At 40.8% G+C, this 11,913-nt stretch overlaps 1 protein-coding gene across 1 annotated transcript; it reads left to right on the top strand.

Annotated features, from left to right (window-relative positions):
* The first annotated feature begins 5,196 nt into the window (after positions 1-5,196).
* On the top strand, positions 5,197-7,639 carry LOC124672486. The gene is made up of 6 exons (XM_047208706.1): positions 5,197-5,433; positions 5,502-5,575; positions 5,939-5,974; positions 6,051-6,141; positions 6,389-6,448; positions 7,598-7,639. The coding sequence occupies exons 1-6, from the start codon at positions 5,197-5,199 to the stop codon at positions 7,625-7,627; spliced, it is 528 nt and encodes a 175-aa protein (XP_047064662.1). The 3' UTR covers positions 7,628-7,639.
* Positions 7,640-11,913: the final 4,274 nt, after the last annotated feature.

The following is an 11,913-nucleotide window of genomic DNA, read 5'->3' as shown; positions in this document are numbered from 1 at the left end:
AGTACGGCGAATAGGACCATCCGTTGATAATAAAATTGCAGCATGATCACTTAGCTTATGTATAATTGGCATGTTATAAACATTTGAAACAGGATGAGACACACACCACTCAGAATTAACCAAGCATCTATCTAATCTCTCATAAATGGGTTTAGAGGAAAAACGCTTATTAGTCCAAGTATAAGCCGGTCCACTAAAACCCAAATCAAAAAAACCACCATGTTTCACAAGAGATGAAAAAGCATTCATACGAGCACAGTTTATATTAGGGGAACTTTTGTCCATATCATACAGAATTTCATTCATATCCCCGATACATAGCATGGGCAGATTGTAGTTGTCATACACAAAAGCTGCCACTTGATCCCAAATTATATTATTTTGGTGATGGTAAGGGTCACCATAGATACAAACAAGACCAAACTTTTGATTAGTAGTAGTATTAACAACTATTGTTAAGATTACATGGAAGCTAGCACTATGAACAAGAAGCTGCAGATCGTCATTCCACATTAGCCATAACCCACCCGAGCGACGACGGGAGGGAACAACAACAGCATCAGCCATATTAAACCTAGTACTAGATCAGAAGATTTTACCTTGAAAGATTTAATTTCAGAAACAAAAACGACCTGAGGTTTCGTCGAGTAGATCATCCTCGCAAGATGGGTCATCTTCTCACTACCAAGGTTCTTGACCATACCTTGGCAATTCCATCCAAGGGCTTTCATGGCGTCTATGACACCAACACCACTGTCCAACAAGATTCTTTATTTGAGGTATGGACTATCGACTCTTTCCTTGCAAAAGAAAAGATTCCGAGAGAAGGTATCCTGAATCGGCAACTGGACTGAGTAATGTCTTCGGGAAGTAAAATCACTCCCCTTATTCTTCCAGCTGAGCCACGAGATGTCGAAGCAGCGCCTAGGGCTTGACAAGATCCAGATGTGGAGCAGCAGGGCCTGGAGAGGTTGATTCGAGGCGGGAACTTCCAGAATCGAGAGAGAAGAGATCGGAGCTAGAAGATCATCTCCTTCCAAGAGGTAGCGGGATTTGGGAATTTTAGACTAGACTAGACTAGAGAAAGAAAAAAGGAAGCTACGGGGATTGATTAGTGGGGTAAAAGAGTAGATCGTGGATACAGAGGTGGTGCAGAGAGAGAACAATCAAAAGGCTTCAGATATGTAGATTAATTGGTAGAACGGAACAGAGGAAAGAGAAATCGGCATATTGCCATGCTACGGCATGTCGCCAGTCGCCATACGGCTCTACGATAGTTGTGTCGCCCCAGCCGGTGCCAGTTACTAGACCCCGCCTGGATCCTTCTTAGTCACTCTAAAATGAAGCTTTGGGGGGGGGGGGTCTTGAAATTTCCATGTTTGAAACCCAAAACCATTTCTCTTCATGCTTGACTTCATAAGACAAAGTTTAGGGTTAGGGGGTAGATACATGATTTGTCGGGTTTGAATATGTCTGGACATGCTTGTTTATCTACTTGAATGCTTACTATATGACATAAGAAGACTATATGTGCGTTAGTTTTTTATTTTCTAATTTTTTTGAATGTTTATGCCCATTTGAATCTTGGTCAAATCCTATGTTTGACCAAGATTTAAACAAGCATAAACATGAAAATGAAAAGGTATGTTTGGATCCTTCTTAGTCACTCTAAAATTAAGCTTTTGGGAAGTTTTTGAAATTTCCATGTTTGAAACCCAAAACCACTTCTCTTTATGCTTGACTTCATAAGACAAAATTAAGGGTTAGGGGGTAGATACATGCTTTTTCTATTTTGAATATGTCTAGACCTTGTTCATCAACTTGAATGCTTACTATATATATATATATGACATAAGAAGGCCATGTGCTTTGGTTTTTCATTTTTTTATTTTTTTTGAATTTTTATGCCCATTTGAATCTTGGTCAAATCCTTGGTTTCAACAAGATTTAAACAAGCTTAAAACATGAAAATGAAAAGGTAAGCATGGGTCCTTCTTAGTCACTCTAAAATGAACCTTTTGGGAGGTTTTTGAAATTTCCATGTTTGAAACCCAAAATCATTTCTCTTCATGCTTGACTTCATAAGACAAAGTTTAGGATTAGGTGTAGATAGGAAATATGCCCGCGCCTTACGGCGGATTGATTTTTAGCGAATACATCATTTTACGGGAATGCAAATACCATAGAGAATATGTTTTTGTTAATTTTCTGGTGTCTAACACATAAATCTCAAATCACCTAAATTGCATATTTGAGAATATGCTTTTGTTAATTGTTAGGTGATTTTGATGGACTCTTTAATTCGCACACCATATTTCATCGATCTATATTTTTCTTTAAAAAACCGTGTAACTATCATATTGATATAAAGCAACAATACACACAAAATAATAATTCTTACTGTACGGATAAAAAAGTACTCCCTACGATCCATAAAAATGTCGGGGTTTTAGTTTAAATTTGATTTTTATTTAATATTTTTAGATCATGGAGAATTTAATATTTGAAAATCGTACTTCTGCTGCAATGAACGAGAAGGGATTACTTACTCAAGTCTATATGCATAATGCATGTGCTTACTTAACGTAGAAGCTTGTTTGTGAAGAAGCAAAATTCCTCCTTTAATTGATTCGCTCACACCACATGCACCATGGCCGTATCTCCCATTGACCCATTGCAAGCCATTAACATGGAGAAGTTAAATCACTTTCTCTGTCTTCGTGAAAAGGCACACGAAGCTCACCTCTCGCTGCAATCCCCGGTATCTGGTGCCACCTTGCTGACGCCGGAGTCTCACGCCACCCTACTGCACGTCTGCACCGCATCTCATCGGCAACCTGTCCGTCAACACTGCATCTGGCCGCCGTCCCTGCGTGCTGCTCAATGCACTACACATCTGGCCATCGTTCCGTCCCTCAACACCGCAGCCCTTGTGTCCTGTCTTGCACCACTACATGTGGCTGCTGTTTCTGCTGTTTGTAGCACATCTCGCCGGCGTAGCCCTCGCCCTGACGAAAATCTCGCGCCCGTGAGAGCCCGACTGGAGCTCTCGGCTTCCTATAATCAAGTCATTGCGTGCGAGAGCCGGGCTCTGCAATCTGCATTGAGGACACGCTTGATTTGATTAGTTGTCCGAGCAGGACTCTGCATTGCATTGAGGAGAGGCTCGTGTTTGATTGGAGTTGGACACTGCTGCTTCCACGAACGGACGAAACATATGATGGACGACCAAACCGATGGACGAAACTACGGAAACGCTTCTCCCTTTATTATTAAGTATAGATATAGATACATGATTTGCCTGGTTGTTTATCAACTTTAATTCTTACTATATGACATAAGAATACTATGTGCTTTGGTTTTTCTTTTTTTTTTTGATTTTTTCTGAATGTTTGTGCCCATTTGAATCTTGGTGAAATCCTAGGTTTGACCAAGATTAAAACAAGTTAATTTAAAGTATGAAAATCAAAAGGTAAGCTTTGATCCTTCTTAGTCACTCTAAAATTAAGCTTTTGGGAAGTTTTTGAAATTTCCATGTCTGAAACCCAAAACCACTTCTTCGTGCTTGACTTCATAAGACAGAGTTAAGGGTTAGGGGGTAGATACATTCTTATCTGTTTTGAATATGTCTAGACCTTGTTTATCAACTTGAATGCTTACTATATATGACATAAGAAGGCTATGTGATTTGGTTTTTGATTTTTTTTTGAATTTTTCTGCCCATTTGAATCTTCGTCATATCCTAGGTTTGACCAAGATTTAAACAAGTTTAAAACATGAAAATGAAAAGGTAAGTCTGGATCCTTCTTAGTCATTCTAAAATGAAGCTTTTGGGGGGTTCTTGAAATCTCAATGTTTGAAACCCAAAACGACTTCTCTTCATGCTTGACTTCATAAGACAGAGTTTAGGGTTAGGGGTAGATACATGATTTGTCCGGTTTGAATATGTCTAGACATGCTTGTTTATCAACTTGAATGCTTACTATATGACATAAGAAGACTATATGTGCGTTGGTTTTTCATTTTTGTTTTTTTCCGAATGTTTATGCCCATTTAAATCTTGGTCAAATCCTAGGTTTGACCAAGATTTAAACAAGTTAATTTAAAACATGAAAATGAAAAGGTAAGCATGGATCCTTCTTAGTCACTCTAAGATGAAGTTTTTGGGAGGTTTTTGAAATTTCCATGTTTGAAACCAAAAACCACTTATCTTCATGCTTGACTTCATAAGACAGAATTTAGGGTTTGGGCCAGGGTAGATACATGATTTTTCTAGTTTGAATATGTCTAGACCATGTTTATCAACTTGAATGCTCATTATATGACATAAAAAGGCTATGTGCCTTTTTTAATTTTTTTATGCCCATTTGAATCTTGGTCAAATCCTAGTTTTGACCAGGATTTAAACAAGTTTAAAACATGAAAATGAAAAGGTAAGCCTGGATCCTTCTTAGTCACTCTAAAATGAAGCTTTTGGGGGCTTCTTGAAATTTCCATGTTTGACACCCAAAACCACTTCTCTTCGTGCTTGACTTCATAAGACAAAGTTTAGGGTTAGGGGTTTGATACATGATTTGTCTGGTTTGAATATGTCTAGACATGCTTGTTTATCAACTTGAATGCTTACTATATGACATAAGTAGACTATATGTGCGTTGGTTTTTCATTTTTTTTGATTTTTTTTGAATTTTTATCACTACTGCAGAAAGGCTTATAGCCTCCAGGTGATCAGTGACAAGCAAAATTATGCCTGTCACTAATAAGTGTACCAGTGACAGGCACATATAAGCCTGTCAGTAGTACAAAATACCAGTGACAGGCGTATAAAAAATGATGTCACTGAGTTTTTTTTTTTAGGCGGGCTGGGACTAAAAATTTGCTAGTGACAGGCCCACAAAAGAGCATGTCACTATCAATCTAGCGGAAATGCTTTTTAGACTCCATCCGTTGCTTCTTATTTCTGGGCCGGTCTGCCCCACGCGCGTTCTATATGGGATGACTCTCTGTATGTTAGCTAGCTGGGCCTCTTCCCTGCATCCTGGAACGAGCAGAGCATGGACAAGCTCCATGTACGATCCCCAACCGCAGCTGGGACTTAGCCAAAAGAATTCGAGTACCCATTACCGCGAGCCCTCCTAATCCCCAACTGCATCCGCCCTACGCCCCGTCCGAAGGCAGCGCCGCCAGCACCCTCCAATGCCGCCGCGCCGCCAGCCCACTCCAGCGCCACCGCCCGATGCATGTACGCCCTCCCCCTACGCGACCGGCGCTAAGCCAGGCGCGGCCTTTCATCCCCAACACCGCCGCCCTAGGACGCCGCCCTGCATCTCCAATGTCGCGCCGCCCGTTCACCCGACGCGAGGACGCCTCTGCCTGAATCGAGGACGTCAGCGCCCTGCACCACTGCTCCTCGAAGCCACACTACCTCTGAAGGTATCCGACCCTGCACCAATTCCATCAGCCTTCAGGCACCTTATTTTAATTTAACTCTCTTGTGACAGACAAACGCTGTACTGGAACTAGCTCACAGTATCAACCACATCGTGTTGCTTTCTGGGACGCCCTCTTTGTCAAGGTTGCAACTTCTAAATATACCCATTGAATTTCTCTCGGGGATCCTTGTGCTGTTGTGCTATTTTACTCATGGATATATAAAACTTTGAACATGCAAATAGATTTATAGTTTTACCATTTTCCTGAAGATGTAGTTCGTAGTTGTACTGTTTTCTTGTTACCAGTTGTTACATGTGATATTTATATATTCTATGTGTAAGCTCAGTATCTGTATTGCGATGTTAAAAGTGCCATGTGTGGCTTTCCATTCTTATACTTTTTACCCTGCGCATAATATATCTGACTGCTTGTCTGAGGTTGACTCTCCATATTTGTTTGTTTTTTTGGGATTTAACTTACAGTGTTTTCTCCTAGGTGACAACAGACCTTTTGACATCTATCACCAGATAAATATGTTACGGTAATGAATGCAGAATGACATCTCATTGTGTTGGTCATATCGATCTTTCGTGATCACACTCTCCCTTGTTTTTCTGTCCCAATTTGCTTGGACATGATAAATTTGAGTTTGCAAGGACATACTGTTCACTTCATGTTGCTCAAAGATCTCACGGTAAAACCTACCAGGTATTTATATCTTGTGATTGTCCTTATTGTCAAGGAGATTGGCAGGTTGCTATTACTAAGCTCTATTAGATTATCATTTGTTATGTTAGGCACCGTCAGTGTTGCAGCCTTGCAGGCATAAATAAGTTTCAGTAAACATGAAATAATGGTTCTTGCAGACTTGCACTTGCAATTAAGTTCAGGAAGTAGTATCTGACAATCTGTACGTAAAGGGTTTGATATTTTTTACACGTTGTTTCATATGCAGGACTTTTCAAAGGGTGCTCGGTTGACGGAGTTAAATGTTTTGCTCAGTCAGACTCTCATGGTTGGCTCTCTCTCTTTCAGCTTGTTGAAGCCTCTTTTTATAACTTTTTTGTGTTTATTGTTTTCATGATATTGTATGTATCTTGTTCCTGATATCCAAACTATTCATGGACTTATTTATGGTCAGCCCATAGTAGTTCTTGATGATGTTCATGGATTTTGATCTGCTTGGCGGTATACAGTTTTTATATGTGTATAGTTTATTCACCTGATTACGTATACAGTCTGCATTACAGTATGTTGTAGAATGCCGTAGTCTATGCAGAAACATGTTTAAGAATAACTGAATGAGACTAACTTCAGTGTCTAATACTCTTTACATTCTCTTTTAGTTATTATTTAGAATGCTTGCAATCGAACTTCTACAACTGTGACCACAAATAGATGTAAAAGTATTTTGAGTTGTCGCATGAAATCAAGAAATTTTACTAAATTTGAAAGAAATTATGTAGGTATCAATGGGCAATTTTATTATCGTGGTGCTCTTACTGAATTTTCTGTACGTGCTCGACATGCAAACTATCCTGCGTCTGTATCTTTGCAAGCTGGCCAGCCTTTGATTCTGTTAAATTCCCACTAGAACTACTTCAGCTTGTTTACAAAATGTAGGTGTCAATGGACCTGCTGTATACCAATCTGCAATATATTGTCTTCTACTCCTAACATGAATCGAAAAAACTCTAAACAAGAAAGAACCAGAGACCAATGAAGCACCAGTTCGCTGTGATAAAAGCTAACCATCCTACTAAATTTCAGAGTGAAGACACCCAGCTAAATGCTGAATAATATCTAATGCCTGATATCGAAGTAAAAAATGGTAATCCTCATAAGCAAGTCCCAATAGGCACGACTAATTTCTTGTAAGGTGTTACCTTTCTGACTTACTCGTCTACACTCTTCCACAATTTTCTGTACGTGCTCGTCACTGTAGCCGGTGCGGACTGTTTGATGCAAAAGAATTAACGGCTGAGATCAATTGTTTCTGCCAAGTTCTTGCTTTTATAAGTAGTTTAGACTAGCACTGAAATAGTCGATGGAGGCAGCTGTTCCGAACTGCTGCTGGTTAGGCATTTTCTACTGGTTTTATATATGTGCTACAAGCGTTTGAATTTTTTTTTACCGATGATGCATATTACCTGCTTCTCTGCAGCCTGTCGGTGGCCATCTCGCTGCAGGCTAAGCACATGAAGAAGTTTGGGAAGGTGATCGATTATGTTCCTTGACTTGTTCCTTCATATAAATACGTGTTGATTCACTGACTAATATATCTGCATATCTTTTGAAAAAAGTTGTAAGAACCATTCTACTGTAGTAGCCTAGAGTAGTTATCTTTCTCTGTACATAACCTTTGTTTGCATTATTATATCTACTGTAGTCGCCTAGAATCATTATATTGTAGTAGCCTAGAGTAGTTATCTTTCTCTGTAAATAATTCGAGCCGGAACCATATGACCAAGTTGATGCCATTTTTTCATAGTAAACTTAATTAAATGAGCATCTCTGAATTTATAGGCCAAAGTGTGTACTGTCTGGCTGTGGTGGAGCTACAAAATATCTGGGCGGGCCAAACTAAAAAACAGCACTTCATTTTTAGCTACACCAAATCTTTTTGTTGACTAACTTAGAATATCGATATAATTTTAGTGAAGAAATCATGCTATTGAACTGGTCACTAAGAATTGAGGAAGGAAAGAAATTACACGTGCTAAACTAGGTAGGATACAAGACCCTCCAAAACTGACTAGCAAAGCTACCTAGCTACCAGCGGCATTTTTCTTAGAAAAAAAATCAAGGATGCAGCTGCATCGTGTCCTCTTGGGTTTTCATTTCAATACCCAGTACCAGTTTCATCATTGGTCGCTCGCTCCGAACCAGGTCTGCTTGGTATCTGCAGTTTCGTTAGTGGATTGGGCCGTCCATACAGAGGGGCAGATGTTTTAGAAAAAATCCATACAGAGGGCAGTGTTGTGTGGTAACTTCATAACTTCTGTGGGGTCACTTTGTTTGTAAGTGCATTGCTGTACTTTATAGAAAAATGGTGCATTGTTGCATATATTACGGATCCCCAATTAATTCCTTCTACTGTTCTGGCTAGGTATGCTCATGTGTCGCTATACCTTGTCTAAGATATTATAGAGCTCCAATTACTTCATTTTATTTTTCATTATCTACGATGTTGATGTTCCATTTTGCTATTACAGATTTGATCAAGATTCTCAGAATGTATGACAAGAGAATTGGGGTCCTTATCCGTCTCCCGTTCATTCAAAATGCTCTGCTCCAACCTTTCTTCAACACTGATATGCCAACTTGTCGGGGAGTGCGAGGCTATGCTCGACAAGCTCCTACCATATTGAGCAAACCATCTGTATCGAATGAACAAGGAACAAAAGATATCAACACCAAGACAAGCCTCTGAACCCTATTTCTTCCTTGGATAGCAACGGATGCATTCCAAAGCTTGATTAGATTGAGTTCATGGAGAGCATGTACATGAATAGCTTGATGAGATACATTGTAAATTCTGTGCAAATGTTATGCCATATTGGGTGATGTGAATGTATCATTGGTACACATCCAGTTGTGCAATTTGAAATATTTGTGGAAAATACATTTTATTTTGTATAATGTCTTATTTTGCTTTCTGATATATTCGTGAAAAAGCATTTTTTTTATAATGGAATTTCGTACTATGTCGATATGCACTACCAAACCTTATGGGCGGCCTTCCATTAGTATGCACACACTAGTGACAGGCATCTCTTTTTGCCTGTCATTAGTATGCACACACTAGTGACATGCACATTGCTGGTCACTAGTAACATGATACCAGTGACTAGTCATTAGTGACAGGCGCTTTGCCTGTCACTAACATGCCTTTTATGCCTGTCACTAGAGGCCTATTCTGCAGTAGTGTATGCCCATTTGAATCTTGGTCAAATCCTAGGTTTGACCTAGATTTAAACAAGTTTAAAACATGAAAATAAAAAGGTAAGCCTGGATCCTTCTTATTCAATCTAAAATGAAGCTTTTGGGAGGTTTTTGAAATTTCCATGTTTGAAACCCAAAACCATTTCTCTTCATGCTTGACTTCATAAGACAAAGTTTAGGGTTAGGTGTAGATACATGATTTGTCTGGTTTGAATATGTCTAGACCTTGTTTATCAACTTTAATTCTTACTATATGACATAAGAAGACTATGTGCTTTGGTTTTTCATTTTTTTTGATTTTTTCTGAATGTTTATGCCCATTTGAATCTAAAGGTGAGAGAACACGTTAAAGGTTGTTCTAACAAAGGTCATGCTTGGTATCTTACCTATGTATTATTGTACATCACAAATGTGAAATGAAAATATGTGCATCTCTATAAACCCTAAACCCTAACCCTAACTATATAGAAAAAGATGAACAATCCATGCTTTCCGATTGCCTTTTTTGATCCACCTTTGGCTTGATTTCAAATTTAGTGGGGGGGGCGGGTAGGGGATGAGTGTGTTTCTTTGGATGTCTCTCTCCTATTTTCTAGTTTTTCGGGGTCACACAAATTCATGGTAGCATCATGCCCACCCCCTCCCTTCACGCGCGGAAAAAGTGTTAGTCGAGTAGTAAAATGGCATGACCAACAAGTTTCAAGTAAAATTTTGAATATAACCAAAATGTACCAATTGATAGATGAGTTAACTTGGCTTCATGGGAAAAATAATGTCATGTAAATGAGTTAACTTGGATTTCCTACCCTTGAATCCATAGGAAACTTTCTACTAATACAGTATAATGATCACCCGAGTTATTACACCAAAAGGTCTGTCACTTCCGTGTGGTTCTCATGCGTGAGGTCCCACACTTCAGTGAGCACAAGTTATGTGCGGTAGGTAGGCAAACTCCCATCATCTTTGTCAAGAGAAGACGCATCAAGACTCCCCCTCTCTCTCTCTCCCTCTCTCTCCATTTATCCACCTCCGCTGGCTGCCGGTTTTGGCAGGGCGTTTCTAGCTCAGCTCGGAGGCCATGGCGATTAGATGTAATTTCCTGTATATTCCGTGTCTTGTTGTAAACTGTGCTCTGGTGCGTATTGGAAGTCTGAGTCCTTCAGGATCCTTCGGTTGTCCCTCTCTCTCTCTCAAAAAAAAACATCTCTCTCATTATCGGCCTCGTTCACTCGCACCTCCTGCGCACTGACAAACCCTGAACAACAGTCAACATGACCCAAAAAAGGTCAGACACCATAAATAAGAGGGCCCCCTCACTTCTCTCCCTTCGTCTCCTTCCGTGTGATCCCTCTTCCTCCGAGTTTCACTGGACGGGCAAACACATGTGCTGCCTAATAATCACTATAAGAAAAGTTCTGATAGACAACGTCCCAAAATCGTCCACTAAGGGCCATTTTTCGTCGCCTATGGGCCTAACCTGACGTCATGCTGTTGACGTCAGAAACCCACTGGCGGGTAGAGACGGGCAACACCGTAGAGCCGGGAACAACTAGGGCTGCGGCTGGCCCTAGTCCCTCTGAGCGACGGCCCGCAAAGCCTCCTGGTCGCACGCACCGATGTTTATCACAAGGGCGTGCCACCGACCTATACCGGTCGGGAAGGTGTGGATGATGCCTCGCTTAGTTTCCTGCGGGGCACACACGTAAACGTTAAATACGAGCCTCGATCGGCTCTCGAGTTATCCTGTGAATCGGCTCAAAGAGCCGATCCACCCATGATTCAGACGAGGTGTCCGAATATATGGTGGTCCTGCTTGATCAAGGTAAAGCTAATGAGATCTACGACGATGTGGGGTTCTCACCGCATAATCGGATCGTCCTACTCCAGAGTTGGGCCTCGCGGCCACGCACGGTGATCGTAAGCCGATCCTAAACAAGGCCTAAAAACCAACACGAGGTTGATCCTCGGAACATCCCGCTTAGGGCCAACGAACGACACCCTACGTGCCGCTTGATCCTCCCCCCTTTGTAAGGCCTAACTATTGCGGATATTAAACTAATCCTTGTAGAACAAGGAGCAATCGTAACGGATCGGATCTACTAAACTATGATCAAGCGGGGTGCCGCCCCTACACCTAAGATAGGTGTAAGGGCGGCTAGACATGCAAGGGTTGCACTACGAAAAGCATGTAACATGAAGAACAATGCTAACCCTAACATGTCTAAGATAACTACGTTGCTCGCCATCAAAAAGGCTTCAGTACGAGCAACGCATGAACAACGTAGGCAGGCTTGTGCTGCCTAAATCGCAAGATGCGATCTAGGCAGCATGATGCTTACCGGTAGAAACCCTCGAGACGAAGGAGTTGGCGATGCGCCGAGATTTGTTTGTGGTTGAACGTTGGTTGTTGTTTATTCCATAAACCCTAGGTACATATTTATAGTCCAGCGGACTTTCTAATGTGGGCGTGCACCAAACCGTGCACGCGTAAGATTCTAACTTCTAAACTAAGATACGATCTAATATGTTACAGAT

The sequence above is a fragment of the Lolium rigidum genome, chromosome 7 (assembly GCF_022539505.1).
Source record: "Lolium rigidum isolate FL_2022 chromosome 7, APGP_CSIRO_Lrig_0.1, whole genome shotgun sequence".
NCBI classification, from domain to species: Eukaryota; Viridiplantae; Streptophyta; class Magnoliopsida; order Poales; family Poaceae; genus Lolium; species Lolium rigidum.
This window is presented reverse-complemented; position numbering and strand designations above follow the sequence as displayed.